The sequence below is a fragment of the Centroberyx gerrardi genome, chromosome 17, assembly GCF_048128805.1.
Source record: "Centroberyx gerrardi isolate f3 chromosome 17, fCenGer3.hap1.cur.20231027, whole genome shotgun sequence".
NCBI classification, from domain to species: Eukaryota; Metazoa; Chordata; class Actinopteri; order Beryciformes; family Berycidae; genus Centroberyx; species Centroberyx gerrardi.
This window is the reverse complement of record NC_136013.1, coordinates 11,825,269-11,846,604: the sequence shown is the minus strand read 5'-3', so window position 1 is coordinate 11,846,604 and position 21,336 is coordinate 11,825,269. Positions and strand designations below refer to the sequence as shown.

Below are 21,336 nucleotides of genomic sequence, written 5' to 3'. Positions count from 1 at the left end.
AATAGCCCACAAAATCAGTTTTGGGTGCCAAAAAATACCAGATTTGACAATGTGTGTCTCTTGACATTAAGTTTGAAAACTACTGCTGAATGGCATCCTGTTTTGTAAGCAGCAGACACGACCTGGTGACAGCTCAAAAAGAGCATGTGGATTTGAAAGGAATCATTTCTAAACCTACTCAGTAAACAGACCTTCGGTAAATGGCTCATAGCAGCTTACACAAGGGGCAAGAAGCAGAGCAACAGAAAAGCCTTGACCTGCTGAAATTCATGCACACACACAAAACACACACAGAGATGAATACATATAAATGCATGCATTTTATTATCTGCTCTCTGTCTCGCTCACATCTAGCCTATATACACACATATATCACACACTCATAAGCAAACACACACAAATTAAAAAAAGATTTTTGTTTGTTTAGTTATGTTGATGTCAACATTCATTGCAGAACTATCTTGGAAAAAGGCACTATGATAGTGATAAAATAGCTGCTTCAACATAGTTTTGTCATTCATCCCCTTTCAGTCAGGAACATCACGACACGTTTCAATGATCATCTCGCTCCATTTTTATTAATATCTCTGTCAAAAGGAGCAGGGCTGCCTCTGCCTTCTCAGCACTGCTGTGATTGAGCAGTTGTCACTCGTTTGTTCTTTGCTGCATTCATGGTGGGCTTGGCCAATAAGGAACAACACTGAACCATTATATAGTTCAGAAATGAACTGTCATACAGCTCTACATTATGATTCATACACACAGGTCTAATGAGTGGTGAATTAAAGTACAGAGAGCCAAGAGGGTGAGCAAAAACTAAAATAGATGATTACCTTGACCAACAAGGTGTTATTACAGTGTTTCTGAAGCGTGATTCAACCTCTCTTTCTGTGCAAAAAGTTTTAAAAGTATACCTTTATTAAGGTAATGTCAATAAACAAATACATATTTATGGTAAAATTGTATTTACATTTAGAGGCATGAATTATAATACAAAGAATTAGGCTACTCATGAAATTCTAAGAAAAATTCTACATATGTTTTTATCAGTAGAGCAAGACAACCTTAGAATCCCATAAATAGATGCTGTATCTATGAACACAGAATGACACTTGGCAAATTGTTCTTTTCTCTGTTGTAGAAAACTTATCAAACTCTTGGATCAGTTCATGTTTGTTGTGAGTAAGCGATAGGCCTGAGTCACGATTACACTTGCGCAGCCCTACTGTTCCCCACGGAAAACAACAAATGGGCCTGAACTGATGCATTTCACTCACATTTTTGATCAAAGCGCTGATATAACAGCAACTTGACTAATCCTTTCCAATGAATCACAACATGGGGCAAAGTGAAATGCAGCTCTTTCACACTACTGCATGACAAACATCTTCCATTTGTCTGACTTTGGGAAACTGAGTAACCTTACGTGACCTCGAGTCACGTAAGGTTGAGTGACCGTTCCAGCCTGGTCTTAAATGTAGAAGTAGTTCTCTGCAGGTTCTCCGCTCTCCGAGTTATTCGCCATTTCATTCAGCTCTTTCTGTATGGAATCATGCAGCGATCCCAGAGACAGTTCTAGCACCGGGGAGGATTCTTCGGTCGGAGAACCCGACGCGATCTCCAGGAGGACGTCGGACGGTTCCGCATCCACTAACTGCTCCCCGTCGCTAAGGCTCAGTCTGCACGCGCCTTCCGTCTCTACGGTGGCTGTTTCCGTGGCGACCGTTTCCATGGCGACCCTCTCGGCAGGCGTGTCCCGCGCCACGCCGACCCCTTCGTCGGAGGCCCTGAGGACGGCCAGTCTCTCGATTTCTTGACACAGCTCCTCGTTGTGCTCCTTCCACTGACGGAACTTGCCGGCTGTCAGGTCCGAGTCCTCCAGGATCTTGTTGATCTGCTGCAGCTCGGCCTCTTTAGCCTGCAGAGCAAAAGGGCTTCAGTCAGCGCCTAGATGAACTCAAATGAGACACTCCAACCCATCAGCTTTGCAAAAACTGTCTGATTCAGAACAATTTCCACACTGCAAAAGATATCTATCTTAATCAGTTATTTTATCTAGTATTAAGTCTTAAAATCTTTTTTTCCCCTTAAAACAAGCAAAAATGAATCTGCCAGGGTTTGTGATCATTCCATAGATTTCCACTACAGATTAACTAGAAGAATTTTCTTGAATCAAGTGACTTAATCTAGATACTAGTGGAGAGATCTGCTATATTTTGAAAGCACATCAAATATAAGATTTCAAGACTCAACAATAAACAATAGGCCTAACAGCAGAATTTCTAATTGGCCAAGGCTACACTTATTTGATTTGTCTATATGTCAGAAAAAGTAGCAGAGTGAAGGTGCTTGACTAGTGACAGCATTTTGTTATGTGGCTTGTTGCTTGGACAGGGAAGGGTAACCTGGGCCATGGTTTAGGTCCAACCTGAATAATTGGACGTCTTTTCTCCTGACCTTAAGCGTGCTCTGCAGGGCGCGGAGCGTGTGCGCCTTCTCGTTGATGACAGGGTTCTTGTTGCGTCGAATGAACGATTTCCTGAAGTGGTCGTGTGTCAGCGGCTGCTCATGGCCGATCAGAGACACTCCTCCTTCCTTCAGTTTGTTGAACAGCATGCCCATCTCATCCACTGGGGCGCCTATGGAGGGATGGGCAGGGAAGAGAAGAAAGGGGAAATAAAGACGGGGAGGTGACAGGAGAAAGAGATGGAATGAGAAAGAAAGAGGAGGAGTTGGTTGGGGGGGTTGGATGACGATATCACACAGACATAAAACAGTTATGAATTATTCATTTGTAGACAGTAGATTGGGCACATTATCCTCAGGGAGAGTCAAGAAAATAACATGTCACGATGAAGATGACTCGAAAACACCAATTATTAAAACATCTATCAGAGAAACACCGACTTTATAGATTAATGTAATAAATCACTGAGAGAGAGAGAGAGAGAGAGAGAGAAAGAGAAAGCAAAAGAATAAGCAAGAAAGGGAGATGAGAGAGAGAGAGAGAGAGAGAGAGAAAGAGAAAGCAAAAGAGTAAGCAAGAAAGGGAGATGTGAGAGAGAGAGAGAGAGAGAGAGAGAGAGAGAGAGAGAGAGAGAGAGAGAGAGAGAGAGTCCTCTGTACCTGTTCCTTTGCTGCCCCCTGTTGCAGGACTTGATAATGGCACCTTGGTCTTCTTTCCCTTGGGACGAGGCAGAGTGTTGGACTGCATTTTCTGAGGCACAACGCAAACACATAACAGTGATTTGAATGGTACCCATACATGTGTATATCAGTCTGAGTGTGTGTGTGCATGTGTGTGTGTGTGTGTGTGTGTGTGATCTTCTCACTGTGCTGACCTTGTTCCTCCTGCGGGGTGAAGGGGACCTCTCATCCTCTGATTCTGTCTCGCTGTAGCATTCTGTTCACAAATAAACACTGCCGTTATATTCATGGTATTGCCTCAATATATCACAATATGTTAGCAACATTGGTGTGTAGGCACAACTGGTGCAGTACATTCAGCTTGGTCAGATGTAGCCTATAGTTATAGCTTACTGGGTAGAGAATGGCACTTATACTGTAAGTGTTAAGGGACCACCCATGCATACATAAATAAAAATGTAAGCACTGATGTTACTGTAAGGCTTTTTGGATGAAAGTATCCACCAAAAGGCACATTTAACTGCATAATTAGTCATTTGGAATCAGTTGGAGGAAAGAATATAAGGAGAACGTCTCCCTACCCTCTTCACTATCCGGCGGGTCAGTGTGGAACTTCTTGTGCTTCTGAATGGCTGTAATCAGACAGTTGATCCATCTGGAGGAACAAAAAAAGACAATCTCTGTCAACAACAACAATAAAGATAACTGACGTAGACAAATTAAGCGAGCATGATCCATAAATCTATCTGAATTTTTTTTTATAACAATCAACAAATTCACAAATAAGTGTTTCTGAGTTGTTTTTGTTTCTATAATGTCTGTAAGCAATGGATACAGATGAGAAAAAGACAGTTCTTTGCAGCCACATCTCCAAATTTCCTGATATCTATCCAGCAGTGATCATCATTTCCCACAGCTCAGAAACAGGGACACTTAAGTAGGACAGCTATGCCATTTAGTCCTGTGAACTCATCTGTAGGGGGCAGTGCAGACTAATATTTCATATGATTGATATCAGTGCATTCACTACTTGCAAAACATGAATGAAGACGTTGTACTCAGGGCAAGAGATCTTTACAGTAGTAAACCTCTTAATCCTGATCCTCCTTTAGTTCATCAAACATCATATAGATGCACTTTGGAACTGATCAATTATGTAAGAAGTCTAGTATCTGTGGCTAAACTTTGATTTCTCAAGGGAATCACAGTGGAATAAAACTGCTATAGATCATATAGAAAAATAGATAGATAGATAGACAGATAGATAGATAGATAGATAGATAGATAGATAGATAGATAGATAGATAGATAGATAGATAGAGGTGGTTTGGAGTTTGTAATTCATCCTACTCACTTGCTCATGTCACTGACATTGTCAGCAGCGAAGAAGAAGGTCTGAAATCGCTGGTGGCACATTTTGAACACACTTGTGGAGAGAAAACACAAACATGAAACAAGTCTCAGGACACAGGAAGCTCATCTCAGACAAATTAAAACACATCAATCAAGTAGACAGGCACACACACGCACAAATGCACGCACGCTCTCTCTCTCACACACACACACACACACACACACACACACACATTCCCTGTCTCCTTTGATTACGCTTTAACCGGTACAATCACATTTGAAAACAGAGGGAGTTTTCTGCACTGTTGCAAGCATTCAGCTTTATAATTAGGTTGCACTGAGCCAAGACACATCTTTCACTGTGCAACGGGACAATAATGTTAGCGTTTCAAATTACCCTGTTATGCCTCAGTGATTAGAATAGAGATTTCAGTATGATGCTGTGTTTTGCATGGTACTGCAGCGTTCATAATAGAGAGCTACAAACTGACAAGTGGCACACATATTCCTAGATAAAATCTTAAACAGCACGGCTGTTCGAACACTGAGTCTGTCCTTACTATTTCCTCTTGTGCTCTCCGGCGCTCTCAATGCTGTAGCTGGCTATCTGGACCAGACCCTCCGCTTTCTCCTCCTGAGGACACAAACACACGAACACACAAACACATCACCTATCAATACAGCAAGGCTAGACTAGGAATAGTTAAAGAGCAAAATCAGAAATTTGTGACATATATGTGTCATTTGAAGAGTGACTCATACAAAATTATTAACAGCACAAAATTAAAACAATCCATGCTACTTAATAGCACAGTTAAAATAGAAGACCTTGGTTATAAAAATGATAACACCATTACAGACTGGATCTTCTATATTTTAGAGATAGTGAATGATAAACTTCAGGTAATGACTTAATCCAAAATGGATACTTGTATTTAATTCATATGTATCTCATATTCCAGCCTATGATAAAACAGGACTGAGTGCATGTGTCCACAATTACACTGTGATATTGCCCCTGTCAAAAAGATGAATGTAGCAGATTACACGGTTGATAAAGAAAAATAAATTCAATTCCCTCACATACACCCTGTGGCTTTGGAAGGAAACACAATGACTCAAAATAATCTTTTAAAATTGCTTGAAGCTTATTTCTAAGATCTGCACAAATCCTTCCTACCCCAAAATAGGATTTGCAGCAAAGTAAAGCAACAGTAAACTGAGAAGATGCTACTTTCTGGGATAAAAGCAGCGAAAGAGTAGGACCAAAACAACTTTGATTTATCTTTTTAAGAGGGTTTCAAAGATCCGACTTTATTTGGTACTGAAGATAACATTTATTTAACTCCAAGTCTTTCCACATGAAAGTCTCCAGAGGTTCTGCTTAAAATGCTATTACGAGCAGCGATAATTCATAGTCCCTCCATACCTGCATGAAAGCGAAGATAAATATCCTGAGATGTGATTGTGATTGCCACTCAGACATTTCTGTTCTAATTATTATAAAACCAAATGATCCTGTCCCCATGGTCCCACCTGCTGGCTGGTGTACCAGTAGAGGGACGGCCCCTTGAGGACGAACCAGAAGCGCTGCCACTTCTGGGCGAGGAAGACGCTGCTCTCCTTCCTCTTCTTCCACAGCCAGCCGTCACAGTCGGGACGTCCCAGCTCACGGCACGACACGCGGCGCCGACTCAGAGCCGTCGTCATACCTGGGAGGATGGGAGAAGGGCATGATGAGTCAGGGATCAACAAACACTGGAGCAGGGCTGTGGTACTTGAAGCCGGTCTCAGACTTTTTTCTCGTCTATCTAAAGAGACATTTTTCTCCACCTGGTCCACTTTCATTTATTTTCCCATAATGACAACCAATTTAAGGAATTATATCTGTGTATAGTCTGTAATGGTCCTCAATCTTGTATGCATTGATTAGTCAATATCCTATGCATTAATTAGCTGTTGAAGGGTATAATGTACACTGTTTATTGCCTATTTACAGTATGTCTTGGTCTTGAATGGGACTCAATTTGCTCTGGTCTTGGTCTTTACCCCTTGGTTTCGACCCCCTTTGGACCTGGTCTTGACTCTAATTGGACTGGACCTGGTCTTGGAATTGACTAGGACTTGACTAAGGTGGTCTTGACACAAGCCCTGCACTTATATACAATTACATCATAAAATTTTACCTTTTGTCGAGTTCTTCTTTGGTTCCTTATTCTCCTGAAAAGAGAAACTGAGTTAATTCCTATATATATCCTATATATAACTCCTCGTATATCTGTCTTTTGACTAGCAGTAATAATAAGCAAAGCATCATAGTTCAAACTATAATGTCTGGCAGTGAATATTTGTATGATTTTATTGTCTTCTCACCGTGTGTCCCACCATTTCAGGGCAGGAACTGACACTGGCTCTTCCCTGGGTGACTTGCAGGGGGGAAGAACTTCTGGGTGACACTGATCCTCGCGGAGAGAGACTTCTGGGTGACAGCGACCTGTCTCTCCTGGGTCCGGGGGAGAGCCTTGAACCGTCCAAACCCTCAGACTCCGCTGAGAAACACACACACAAGTTCCAGACCTGGGTGAAATTCTGACCTACAATAATTCCTTTTTAACCTTAGCAGTTAAAATATTACTATTTAGCACAGCAGGATAATTCACATTGAATTTGTTTCAGTTGCCAATAGTCTTTTACACAGTCTAAAGCATTCCTCCTCACTATAGTGTCCTAGTTGGCAAACCTCACTGATCTGCATAGTACCACTAGCACTACTACTGTAAATCCACTGAGCTAATAGCTACTCTGACTATTTCAACAGAGACTTTAACAGAGACTAATGCTATTAGTGGCCAATCTCAGCCATCTGATGTCACCGTTTCTATTCCCTTATTTTTTTTTTGTAATTAACATTTCTATTCCCTTTTAAGGAGAGGAAAGGTCTAGCAGAAGTTGTGGCCTGAGTTTCCTCCGCACTTCTCACCTGACAGTGACGACAGCCCCCCCTGCTGGTTTTGGTGTGAAGTGACAGTCAGACTGCCTTCCAGCCCCCTGTCAGAGGACAGCTCTGACTCCTCCTGTCCCATAGGCCGCGGAGGTACCTCTGGCCCGTGGATGGCCTTCCTGGATGATAAGTATGGGAAGAGGAGTGGAACAACTTAACTATCACAGGGAAATAAACTGGTCACAACACCAACTTTGCATCACATACAGGACATCATCTGACATTATGTAAATCACTCAAGAAATGGCACGTCTCATCCCTCAATATACTACCAATAGCATAACAAAAAGAGTCCTGGGCACTTTAGCTCTGCTCAATAGTGGGACTAGAGTACAGTAGGAGGCACAGAGGCACACCGCCAATTACGTTTTTAGTGATGGCGCAACGAGGCTTCAGAAGATAAAAAAAAATCATTGTAAAAAGGATGAAATATGACTCTAAACTGCTTTCAGTCTAATAGAGTTTCTACTTGGATGAATGTGTTATTCCCTCAGAGAAACAGAGGAGTTGTAGGACAATATGACAGGATTATTTACAGCCTTAATGCACCATGCCCCCCTGCTCCCTCTATTTGTTTCACTGCTTTCCTTTATCTCTCACTCTTTCTCTGCCTCTCCATTACTCCTTTCCCTCCCTTCTCCTGTCCCCCCCCCCTCCCTTTTTATATTTATTTTTATCTATCCCAGCCTCCCTTTTTCTTCATCTCACTCCTCATCTCCTCCGTTCCTCTCATTTCCAGGCAGTCGTGGGTTGTGGACGTGCATTATGGCCTTTATGGCATTTGCAGCATGACCTCATCACAAAGGTCAAAAGGGTTTGTGGGAGAGAGGAAACACATTTTTTCTGAGATTTAGCTCTACTGAGTTAATCCTGGGTGATTCAGGCAAGCAAACTTACTTCCAACCTGCTCCGCTTGCATGCTGGGATTCAGGCAGAGTAATTAAGCTTGTAAATAGACTTGCTGAAGGAAGCAGCGAGTTGCACATGCCCTTTGGTTATGGGGGACATGAAATAGCTTAATTCCAATTACCAGGACATAATGTATATGAGATGAGAAACCCAGATACTAGATACTAGAAAGACAGCAGGATTTTCCTCTGAGGAATTGACTTGTTTACATACGATTATAACCATTTATATTGCAAATTACAACACTATATGTTGTTTTACAATACTTTTGCATACATTTCATATTTTGAAGATTTTGTATTTTGGTCATACAAGCATTCCACTTGTAATGACCTCCTTTATCAAGGATTATTGCAAGATTATACTGTATGTTCTCACCTAAAAGACAAGGACCTGACAGAAGCCGCTACCCTCTCAAATATGGAGTGCCTCTGATTCTCCTCCTCCTCTTCCTCTTCCTCCTGCTCCTCCTGCTCCTCCTCCTCGTCCTCCTCTTCCTCCTTCTGAAAAGAAATAAGCAGAGATACACGCATGTGAGTGTGCATACACGTGCAAGTGTGTGTGTGTGTGTTTGTGTATTTAGGGTTGAGTTGAGGGTAAGGAGGAGGATGTCATGTGGTTTGTAATGGCTGCCTTTTCCTCAGGGCTCCGTCCACGCGCTCTGTGGCTTAGGAGATGAGAAAACAACACAGACAAAATACACGCACACACACACATGCATGCACACACACACACACACACACACACACACACATAAACACACAGTCCCTGACACTCTTGCTAGAAGCAGGACATCTTGCAAGGGCAATAAGGAGTGATACACACAGCTGATTCACATTTCCCTGTGTGTGTTCTCTCACCCCTATGGCGCCAACCAGATTTGAGATTATCATGGCTATGGTCACAAGGGGGTGTGAAATACGCAGTGTGTGTGTGTGTGTGTGTGTGTCTGGGGTGCAATGTGTTAGTTAGTTCAAAGACAAAACACAGTTGGCATGGTGAAGACTACTGAGAGCATGTTGGGAAGCGGAAGTGGTCATGGAAACAAATCCCAAGTGTCAGGAACAGGAAATCGGAGAGGGGATTCTTGTGAATGGAGACTACAGGCTCCTCCTTCTACCTAAACTATGTAAACACACCAAGGTAGTTCCAGAAAGATTTGACTTGATGTGTGACTTTCACCTCTGGGTCTGATTATCCTTTATTGAAATCCAATAGCAGTGCAGAATGTGTACAGAAAACATACAGATTGCTGGTTAGGGGTTTCACCCGCTATACAACTGAGCATTGTTTTGTTTGATATAATATAATCATGCTTTTCACTGACTATTTTCAGAGAAGTTAATACAGGTGATGGAGGAATGAGGTGAGTGGAGGAGGTGACCTGTGGAGAGGCGGGCTTCTGGACTGTGTCTCTGCGTCGGAGAGACCCGGGGATCTTCTTCAGGACCAGAGTCACTCCACAGGGATTCTCCTGGAGCTTCTTCACCAGGTTAGCTCTGCTCCAGCCCACCTGATGCAGCAAAACAGATGCTCATTACAGTTTGAAGGTTATAAGTTCAGAACTAGAAACACTTTACAAGTACAATAAATGTACAGGATTTTGTCTCAGTGACAAATTGGCATCTTCTCGTCAGCACATACTGACATATGGTACACAACTGACAGGACCACGCATATAATGCAATGGGACAGTGCAAGACATACCATGCATATCCATGCATACACACAACATGAAGACACTCACCACTATCTGGCCATTGACTTGAATAACTTCATCACCAGCCAAGATCTTCTCACAGAATTCAGCTGGAGACTGCAAAAGGAAAAAAAACACAAATAAGTTCCCAACACAAACAGCCTCAGCCAATATCTCACACTGTAACTTGGTATAACTTTAGCTGATGCACTTATCCACAGTGATGAGTAAGAGATGAGCAAGGAGTGAGCAGGTTGATATACTGTTGATATACATGCAGTACTATATCTAAAGCTACAATCCCTCAAACCTCAAAAAATATTAGCTCAAATATACAGACTCTTCCATCAGAAGACATCAGAAGACAGATCTATATCAATTCCAATCGACAAATGGTCCATAGACATAAATAACCCCCATCATGAAATCAATTGGCAAAGTATATGCAATAACATATTTTCAATGACATGCAATTCCAAAACTCAACTAATACAGTATAAAGTCCTTCACAGAACCCACATTACTACCCATAAACTTTTCCGCATGGGCTGCATCCAAAATAATACATGTTCACACTGTCCAACCTCAATAGACGATTATTTCCACGCTCTCTGACTCTGCCCGTATGTTCATGGGTTCTGGTCGGAGGTCATGGGCAAGCTATCTGAGATCCTAGGCCTCGACATCCCCCTATGCACCACCATTGCATTATTGGGTGACACCTCCACATTACAACCCTCCAAACATCTCAAACTCTCCATATTAATATCATTAACCATTGCCAAGAAGACCATATTACTAAACTGGAAAGACAGAAAAAAAACTATCCATAAACCATTGGCTCAACTTGCTTACAGACCACTCAAACCTGAAGAAACTCACAACATCCTTTAAAAATAACATCAAATCTCTTGAAGATACCTGATCCCCCTTTCTACAATACCTCCAGCGCTGATTCCTCGTTCCACAACTGGTCCACAATACTAAACATACCCTCACAACAATAGACATGAATTAACCAAGCAATGTGCAGCCCATCACCACACCAGCTCGGTATATTTAGTTTTGTTTGTCTTATCTTTTTTTAAGACCCATCTGTCTTGTCATATGTGTCCTGTTGTACCCCCTCTATATGTAATTATGCATATATAAGGAATGATGTATCGCTGTACTGATGTTGTTTTGTTTTGTACGTTACTGTACTGTCTTTCTGTACTATATGCAAAAAAAAAGATATACATGCAGTATAAACATACATTTTTGTGGGGATTGAATCTGTGACCTTCTGATTGTGGGGCTCAAACCATCCTGCGACTCTACCTCACCCTATATGTATGACTTAGCTGTAAGGCCCGTACATAATGGATTACTGTCTTAGCTCTTCAACTGTTGTGCGACTACAGACTACATAAATGGAAAGATGACAAATGTGATTTCTGTGTGTGTGCACGTCTGTTAGAGCGTGTGTAGAAAAGGCTTGTAACATGCATTTACCATAATCATACTTTATCCTTTTATCTCAGTTTGATCCCTATCTTCACATCCCTCTTTCTCTCTCTCCTGCTGTCTCTCTGTTTCTCCCTCTATCTCTGTTTCTCCCTCTTTCGTTATCTCTCATTAGCAGTCAGCCATAGTGATGTAACTGCAGTAGCAGGGGAGTCTAGAGTACTTTGCTGCTGACATCATGGAAAAATAACATCTCCATCTCTCTGTCCCACAGGAGAGCTACTCTAGCACTCGTTTTACAAGCTCTCCTTACTCTCACTGGTAAACACTCCTCCATCCTTCCATCCCTCCCTTGTTGATTTCACAAGCCCTAACCCTAACCCTCTCTCTTCCCCCCTCTGATCTCTCTCTCTCTCTCTGAAATTATGCATCTGTGCTCCGTCCACGGGCCGCTTTCATTTTCCCACAGAAGCTTTTATGCATATTGTGAGGTGGAATAATAACAACCACATTAATGCAAACTAAATTAAACATGATCAATTAACTAAACCAACTGATCACTTTTAATATAATAACTGAACTTATACTTGAATGAATCCCCTTTACTGGATTGGGACTTTCCCTGCGCGTGTGAAACTTTCCAGTTTAACGATCAAAAACTATAAGTATGACCATGAAATTATTCAGCAGGGACACAATCTCCTTGAGTTGTAGTGTAACAATCCAAACTTAGTTTAATTAAGCTGTTAAATAACGGTCATTATTCTGTCTATTCTTTTGAAATAGCTAATCCCCAGTAATAATCCAAATTCAGCATGGTATGCATTAGCAATATTAAAGTGGGCCTGCAACAATATTATTTGATTAACAGATATGGCTGGAGGGAGCTGACTGGTAAACAGGGCCTGATTAGAGTGGATGTTTATAAATAAAAAGTATTTACAGCACAAGGGTTCAATTCAGTGATACAAGCCATCAGCTAAAAATAATACATCACAAGTGGACTTCCAAGGGGATTTCTGCCTGGTTCATAGCTGATATTTCATCCCGTGGTTCCATATTAAATGAAGCAAAATTAAAATTTCAAAGTTCAACTGTGCAGCGCAGAATTCATAACATCGAGGACAGCGTTGTGTATGGATTCTCCTGCCGCATACAGTTTGCTTCATTGGATTTTTAACTTCTTTATCATTGTCACAGAAGAGAGTCACATTATTTGAAAAAGAGCCAGAAAATGTTTTTGGGTTAGCTGAAAATGTTTTTGGCTTAAATCAGACTGGGAGCAATTTGAAAAATCCCCTTCTTCATTTTTGCACTTTACAATTGACCTCCCCCATTATAGATCCAGTTCCTTCCCTATTTTAGACAGACAAATGTCAGCGGTTGACCTCAAGTCAGACAGCCAAGAGAACCAGTTAAGAGTGAAAGCTTGTAAGACATTAGCCTCAGTGTAACCGAAGAGCTTTTGAGTCTAACCCAAAGCTCTTTCAGGGGCTCATGGAGAGAGACTCTGGTTAACCTTTTGGTCTGGAGGAGTGCTGCTCTTCTGAGGGTTGACTAAGAGCACCGACACGTCAGCGGTGGTTAACCCTGTAAGACTTGTGGGCAGAGTCAAGAGTCAGCGGTGAATGAAGGAAAGTGAGTGAGAGAGTCTGACCTCAGCAGCGGTTCCGGTCACAAAATGGTTACTGGAACCGGTTGACGTTATCTCAATACCCTGACAGAGAGAGAGAGAGGGAGAGAGAGAGAGAGAGAGAGAGAGAGAGGGAGAGGGAGAGAGAGAGAGAGAGAGAGAGAGAGAGAGAGAGAGAGAGAGAGAGAGAGAGAGAGAGAGAGAGGTGATGTTAAATTTGAGACCGTTAAACCAGAGACAGGTGAACACTGGGACTCAGTCAGGAAATGGGGAGATGAAGGAGGGAGATCTTTTATAATAGTTTCACTATTACATTTAGTGATTCAAAATTTACCTCTAAATCTGAGGCATGTAGCTGATGCTTTCATCCAGAGTGACTTACAATGACTGCAACAGTGGAATAAGCTTCAATGCCTACGTATATCACCAAAAAACAATCAAAACTAAGGAGTACAAAAGTCCTTACAATAGTCCTGTTTTAGAGTAGAACAAGTATGTAAGAGCAAGTGCTAGGAAAATAAATAAAATAAGAGCCAAAGAGAGAGATAGAAGAGATTTTTTAAAGAGAAATACAGTGAGCAGAGAAGGGCGGAGGGCCATGTGAGAGTCTTTGCCATACAGAATGTCAATTTTGCACATCATAAATTACCCATCCTAATGGACACAATAATGCTGCTTTATCCTGTTATTCTCAATCACTATTGGATTCTAAGGAGATATTGATGTCTGTCTCCAGATGTATTGATGGTTCAGCCTTTAATTACCTATCAGCCTGCCCTGATTGTTATTTTAAGTCACGGTAGGCATGGGGAGAGCCAAATAATCACACCACAAGAAGCCTGTAGTACAAATCAATACATATCACATGACACCAGGCACATGACCCTAATGTCTATATTAAAACGAGCAGAGCCTAAGAAACCATTCCCTCCCATCTTACTACTAGGCAATTGCCAGCCACCTGTGTACCTATTAAGTTATCAACATATCTGCTGATAAGTTTTTCTCGGTTATATTTGCGTAGGGTGCAACCCATTGCTGTTCATCATGGCATCTTAAAAGCTGTAGCCACAAACTTCAAATTGGACCTCAAAATATCACGAGGTTATGTTACACACAGCTACTGCTTGACCCCACAGGTATAACGTTTGGACAGAGCGACAGCTGATCAATATGTTGCCTTAAGACCCAATCAATAAGCCAATAAGGTAATCCATGTGTTCCTCATTTTTTTGGATTTTGGTGACATCTTTATTGCTAAGCGCTCATAGCTCTGGTGTTTCTGCACTGCTCTTCTCACAGATCACTTGGCATTCAAACAGTGTGTCCAGTACTGTGACGTCTTTCTCCTTGGATTTTCTGTTGATGCAGTTTGAGTTTCTGTAGTTTTGCTCTTTTCTTTGTCTGTTCAGCCATGATGGCTATTGCTGCTCATGCTAACTACCCAGTTCTTCTTCTATTTATTCCAAACACATCGCTGTTGCGGTTGCCGAAAACATAAAACACATAATTTCCTGTGTTTTTCCCAGGAAAGACCTACCCGCTGCCAGGTGTTTAGAACAGCAAATGTACAGTATATGCTTTCATGAACTGGGTATAGGTTGAGTCACTATTGTGTTATATCAGTCGGCAACATAGACTAGCCAAACAGACATTTATTTACACTGAATGTACAAAACATTAGGGTCATCTTCCTCATATTAAGTTGCAGCCCCTTTTGCACAATCCACATCTCTTGTCTCAAAGCTGAAAAAATCCTTCTCCAACTCGTCTGCTTCTCTTTATCTACATCTCCTCCTTTGTGACTGGTGTAGATTTAATTCGGGAAATCAATATGGGATAAATGGCTTTTACCTGGATTCAGCTCATCAGTGTACTTCATGAAAAGAGTGTCCCTGATATTTTGTACATTCAGTGTACATGAATAATGATGACTCTTTCTGTCTCTCTCACTCTGTCCTTCTCTAAACTGACATTACTCTTACTTTGACTCTCATCCTTTTAGAAAACAGACCTTGTTATCGGTGAGTCACTCCAATCAATTGATCTGCGTCAGCAAAGAATAATCAGGTTATGCTGCTATTTGTTGAGCACATCTGTAGAAATTAGTTACTTCGACTGAAGGATAATAGTGAAGTGTTTCCCCCAATAGTACAGCTAACACTCACTCCCCCTACACACCCATACCCACCCACCCACTCACCCACACACACACACACGTACGCATGCATGCACGCATCCACACACACAAATGTACGTCTCTATCGAAGCAACGAAGAGAGCAGAACAGAAGAGATGAAGTGAAGCTGGAAAATGTGCCTCTAGCTGTGCAGATCACACTAATTGCAGATGATTAGGAAGGACAATCAAGAAAGTGAAAGCCCTCCTGATGCTTTGTGCCGCCCTTGTACACCCAGCACGAGGAACTGAGACCGCTATTATCATCTAACCTGAGAGATGGGTTGAGCATACAAAAGGGGGAAGGAAATTGAAAACATGTGCTGAACAAAATTGCTCTTTAGAAAATGCTATGGTAAAAACAAGACGACACAAGGGGAGGTAAATAACAGGAGAAGAAGAGAGAGCTATAATTGTTGTACTCTGTGTGCGGATAGAAGGCTAGGCCATTGAGAGAGGAGAAGAGGCAGGTAGAGAAAGGAGTGTATGTAAGTAGACAAGGTTGGAAATGAAAGTCTGAGAAAGAAAAAAAAACTGAAGTATATGAATAGAGCAGGGCACAGAGAGAGAGCCTTGAGTTGCATAAAAGAAACGATAGGTGGAACCAAACGATGATGGAAACCTCCAGACGACGACGAAGGCAGGAATGGAATAGTGAAAACGACAAGAGAAGAGAAGATACATAGAGAAGGAGTGTTGTTGACTGTCAATAAACTGGTGATAAGGCGATAGAGGGAGGAGGAGGGGTGATGGAGAGACTTGAGGAGTGTTGAAATGGTAAAAAAGTGAAATAATTAACAGAGTATCTAATTGGGTGAGCAGATAGCTAGACAGACAGAGTTAGAGAGCACATTAGAGAGAAAAAGTTTCAGTATACTGAATTTAAAATGGTTTACAACAGTGGTTCTCAAATGTTTTCATGTCACAGAGGCCCGAACAGACTCCCATTTGTCACGGAGACTCCCATATGAGAAGATTATTGTTATTGTTGATTTAGCATTGAATTGTATAACTGTCTACATTGTAAATGGGGAGATATTAGTGGGCGAGAGTGAAACCTATGATTGGAACACGAATTCTTATACATTCTCTAATTGGGATAAGTTCTAGTGAATTAAATGACAGTGAAATTAAACTATTCTTTATTTTGCCTCTAAGCCTTCTATGTAGTATAGTGACATTTTCATATAGGATGTTACAATCCTTCACATGTGTGCTGTATATAGTACAGTTATTAAAGTGTTAGGATTGTACATGTGCTAAATAGAATTTGGGCATTGCACCTGCTCTGATGTCTGATAACAACAGGACATCTCATGGGTCTGACAAGAGGACTCAATGAAAGCAACAACGATGACTGGTCAGAATGAAGAGCAAGAAGGCTGGAGGATTACCAGGTGATCAGCAGGTGACGCAGGCACAAGATCGACACTCTCCAGCTGAGCAGTATGGGTAAGAAGCGCTTTGGGGCTGGAGTTCAGGATCTCATCACACACCGCCACCACCTGACGGCACTAGAGGGCAAAACACACCAGGATTACACACGGCATTATATCTATATTACATTCTATCTTTGACAAAACCAGAGGAAAAACATTTGAATTTACTTGTAGGACTAATCGGTATAGTCCCTGGATAGAAAATAACATCCCAATCGAACACATTCTAGCATCAGAATAGGAATATATCCCTAATATAGTTATAATAGTACTTGTATGTACACTGTAAAGGCTAGGCAAAAACACATCTGACATGAACAGGTGAACAAAAGCACAGAGAAAGAAATGCCTACAAACAAGAAGTAAGGGAGAAGGCACAGCACACACTTACTATAGAGATGATGTCCTTTTCTTTCTCGTAGACAGTGGTCTCCTGCTGGATGAGCCAAACAACATGAGATGAGTGTCAGAAGCACAACTAAACAGCACACAGGGCAGAAAGACAAAACGACACCATAATGCTACTATTGATTTGTGGAAATGGGACATGCTGACTCAAAACTCATCATGTCCTATTTCCTCCTCACACTGGCCAGTGAAAGGTCACAGGTATCCAGAGGGTGGAGAGGCATTACTCCCTCTCAGTTACTTATTTGAAAAAAAACATCAAACAAATTCTCCAACATTAGCAAGGGAGCTAGTGAGTAAACCTTCTCACAGAGTGTAACGTCCACTTAATCCAATGATTCACAGTAATCCCCAAGCTTCACACATGCGTACACACTTAGCATATGCATGTACACACACACACACACACACATACACGCGAACACAAGGAGGAGGGGAGTCAGTGGTCAAAGTCACTTAACATGGTTGAGACAACGTAGTGGAACTAAACTGCTAAGTCCCAGGTTTCTAGGGGGAAGGTGTTGATATGGGACACATCCTAGAAGGCAGGGGGAGGCTGCGTCCCATTACCCTAGAAATGCTTCCTCCTTTCCTTCACTACCTCCTTTCCTAATACTGTATGAAACAAAATAAGCTGCTTCATTATCTCCTTTGTAGCAGCTTTGCCAGAGAAAACATGAGAATATCCTTTCAGGACGTATTTTCACATGCCACGCCCCCGACCACATACAAGCCGCTCCGCCCAATTTTAAGATGACATCAGCAACAATAATGACCAGGATTGTTTGCTTGCAAGAATATCACATGCTAATACTGATCACTGGCTCACATTTCAAGGATGCATCTTTACTCGAAAATATTTATGTAGGCTAGCCTGTAAGCTTTCAGACTAGGCTTAGTCACAGTATGCTGTCTAATATAATCTTTGTCAAGGTGCAATAAAACAATAGGCTCTTGCACTTCAAACAGGCTGGGCATGATTAAGCCCTGTGATTGGCTGTAGGACTGGAGGTTGATGATAGGGCCAATTCATCTGTAATCGACTCAGACTTTTATGTCGATAGAAGGAAACAACTGTCCGGATTCTGCTCACTTCTCCTCCTTCTCTCATTCACGCTCCTCCCTTCCTTTCCTCGCCTCCTCCGAGTTACGAGCAGCAGTGAAGGCAAACGGGACGCACCCGGAGTTTACTGAGCCACCTGAGTTGGCCTGGGAGTCGGAGCGATCAGGGGGAGGCGGTGAATGAAGGAGGAAGATGAGAGAATAAATGAGACAGAGGGAGGGGGGGGGGGAGGGAGGAGAGGTTAGATGAGTTACAGAAGGAGGGACTGAAAGATTATAAGAGGAAACTAATCCCTGTGAAATCTGCACTGAACACTGGCGGATTTCTGGGCTAATTAAAGGCTATGACACTATAGGCTATTGGGAGGGGCAGGAGGGGAGAGATTGTGTCATGAATGGTGGCCAGTTCAACTTGTCTGTATGTGTGTGTGTGTGTGTGTGTGTGTGTGTGTGTGTGTGTATGTGTTCTTCCCTATTTATGTGTGTGTATATGTGTGTCTGGTGCTCTTGCACTCTTGTGTTTGTATGTGTATGCATGAGAGAGACAGATCCTGTAAATACCTTGATTTATACCAAAACACACTGCAAACTGTTGTGTGTATAAGCAACTAAAGATATCCTGATCTCCATCTTGGTCCCTACTTGAGCTAAAGTAGTCTTGGCACGGCTCACTGGTTGCATGCAAGAGTGATTAATCATTACACTGAAGCTGTAAACCTTCACACAGCAATCTGCTACCATGAAAACATATTAATGGTGCATAGACCAGACCTGGGTTAAAGTACCTGAAAATAGTTTTTAGGGTTTGTTTTAGCCTCCTAGGCTTAGAGGCTTAGAGGGAGTGCCAGAAACTTCAGACAATCACAAGAAAGCATTTGAAAACATTTTGTATGCTTTTCGGTGATTGACAACTTAAATTTAAATGGTGCACGACACTTAAATAAATCAAATCAAACAAACATATATGGTACAACTTCAATTGTCCCTGATGTGGTAAAACCCGACCCATCAGGTATTTCCTTGGACAGAAAAGGAGATATTCGCTAAGAATTACTTGGAAATACTGAACCAGGTCTGGTACAATTAAGAATAAGAATAAGGATATGAATAGGGACATTCTCTTTTTGCTTGACCCTCTACAGGGAGATCAGAGTGCGGGGTCAGTGACAGTATTGCCCCCTGGAGCTGGTAGGGATTCAGTGTCTTGTGTCTTCTTCAAGGACACTTCAGCAGGATGGGTGATTGCTCAAATAAGGGGCTCGAACCTGGGCCGTCTGGTTGAAGGACAGTCTCTCTAATCACTCAGTCAGATCCATGTTATACAGTAAGTGTGATCTAGTAGTGGCACCTCAGCTGAGGTTCAAATCTAGCTTCCACCTCCTACTACACACCATCAGCTTCTGCCTCCAGCACTAGTAACACCTCCTTCTTTCCAGCATCTCACTCTTGCTTTTTAGACAAGAGCAAAAAAAAAATACAGCGTATCCAAACCAGGGCTTTCTGTTGTATTTAGAGCCACGTCACAGTAAAGGAGGCTTCCCCACAGCAATACAGCCTAGTTCTGCATTGTCTTTTAGTTATGCCAAGCCCTTTAGAGCCCACACGACAGGAAATGACACATGCATGTGTGTCAGGTGGGCGACAGGTACACTTCTGCCCTGAAACCACTGTCATGCCAGGAGGGTGTGGAGAGCAAACCCACACTTCTCACTGCTGCTTCCTCAACGAGGATGACTTGCACAGACAGACAGACTCTGTCAAGTTAAACACACCATGCACGTGTTCTCACACACACACACACACACACACACACACACACAGATAATCACTTTCTGTGACTTCACAAACTCATTACTCCCTATTTCGGCATCAAAACACAATTACAGATGTATGAAACAAAAATACATGCCGTACTACACATTAAAAAAACTGCTGCTACCCTTCCGCATCAATACACATTCAGAAGTACAAATACAATTACAAAGTTATATTCATACACAAGCACAAGCACACACACACACACACACACACACACAAACACAGATGTGCGTGCCATGGAGCAGATGATGCCTTCACAGTAGTTAAATGGGACTGCCATGTGACAACACAGTGTTTCACTTTTGAGGAAGAGTCACATGAGGACAGGAGGAGGAGGAAAAGGATGAGAGGAGAGGAGAGGAGAGGAGAGGAGAGGAGAGGAGAAAACAGATGAGAGACGAGGCCAGGAGCTGTGGGACAGGCATACTCAGCCCCCATCAGCCTCCAGCAAGCTCATGCTCCACTTCGACGCCTTTCTATTCATTTCACTCACTAAGATATTAGCTAAAACACTTAACTCGGCAACAACTGCCACTGTTTTTGAGAGAGCCAAGAACCCTCAGGTTTTGAAACACAAGATTTGATAATTGTCACATGTAAACAGTGCAGTTACTGTTGAGATTTGCCTATTTTTAGCTGAGAGTCCCAGGTTGCATTCAACATCAACAGTGACCGTCTTTAGACTACACATTTTACAGTAGCTAGTTACAGTTTAGCCACAGCTGTAGACATTCAATAAGTCGTAGACAATCCCATGCGATGAGATTATGGCTACCTTATTGTTCATCAATAGAAATTCAAAAAGGAAGCCTGCCATCTTTTGAGTTGAATGACGACAGATTTGTTAACTGGAGATGATCAATGGTGTCATCACTATTGTTATCATGCACCAAAATCCAGTGTAAATCTTAAACACAGTGTTGCGTTGCGTTGCGTTGCGTTGCGTTGCGTTGCGTTGCGTTGCGTTGGGTAGCATGGTGTGTGGCATGATCTGGTGGTGAGCTAACTTTACAGCAGTGTTCTGTGCCTGAAAGCTGTTCTCTCTATAGTTGTCTAGGAAACAAACACAAGCTGTTACGTGGGTGGAACATGCAGAAAAATAGCACACACGCAGAGTTGCACAGGCATTCATGAATTCTTTTCTTTCTGTTGTTTATATGAATAAGGCATGATCGTAGTGTTATTATATCCATATAATATCACTGTTACATTGTAGCATTATCAAGAACATGTAAGTTGCCTC

The 21,336-nt window shown here is 42.1% G+C and overlaps 1 protein-coding gene across 2 annotated transcripts in view; it reads right to left on the bottom strand.

Moving 5' to 3' along the window:
- Window positions 1-297: 297 nt before the first annotated feature.
- The window catches only part of cnksr1 (connector enhancer of kinase suppressor of Ras 1), a 30,271-nt gene continuing 9,232 nt past the window's right edge, over window positions 298-21,336 (bottom strand). Inside the window, exons 5-21 of one of the 2 annotated variants that reach the window (XM_071910209.2) lie at window positions 17,197-17,241; window positions 16,761-16,880; window positions 13,213-13,272; window positions 10,158-10,226; window positions 9,795-9,923; window positions 8,789-8,913; window positions 7,481-7,620; window positions 6,874-7,049; window positions 6,687-6,720; window positions 6,037-6,212; window positions 5,061-5,134; window positions 4,502-4,573; window positions 3,729-3,802; window positions 3,342-3,403; window positions 3,127-3,217; window positions 2,458-2,639; window positions 298-1,918 (exon numbers count right to left, since the gene is read on the bottom strand). In XM_071910209.2, coding sequence (XP_071766310.2) covers window positions 1,472-1,918; window positions 2,458-2,639; window positions 3,127-3,217; window positions 3,342-3,403; window positions 3,729-3,802; window positions 4,502-4,573; window positions 5,061-5,134; window positions 6,037-6,212; window positions 6,687-6,720; window positions 6,874-7,049; window positions 7,481-7,620; window positions 8,789-8,913; window positions 9,795-9,923; window positions 10,158-10,226; window positions 13,213-13,272; window positions 16,761-16,880; window positions 17,197-17,241 — 2,076 coding nt within the window. In that variant the 3' untranslated portion in view covers window positions 298-1,471. The remainder of the gene's footprint in view (window positions 1,919-2,457; window positions 2,640-3,126; window positions 3,218-3,341; window positions 3,404-3,728; window positions 3,803-4,501; window positions 4,574-5,060; window positions 5,135-6,036; window positions 6,213-6,686; window positions 6,721-6,873; window positions 7,050-7,480; window positions 7,621-8,788; window positions 8,914-9,794; window positions 9,924-10,157; window positions 10,227-13,212; window positions 13,273-16,760; window positions 16,881-17,196; window positions 17,242-21,336) is intronic. The other variant, XM_071910210.2, reaches the window with a different exon arrangement.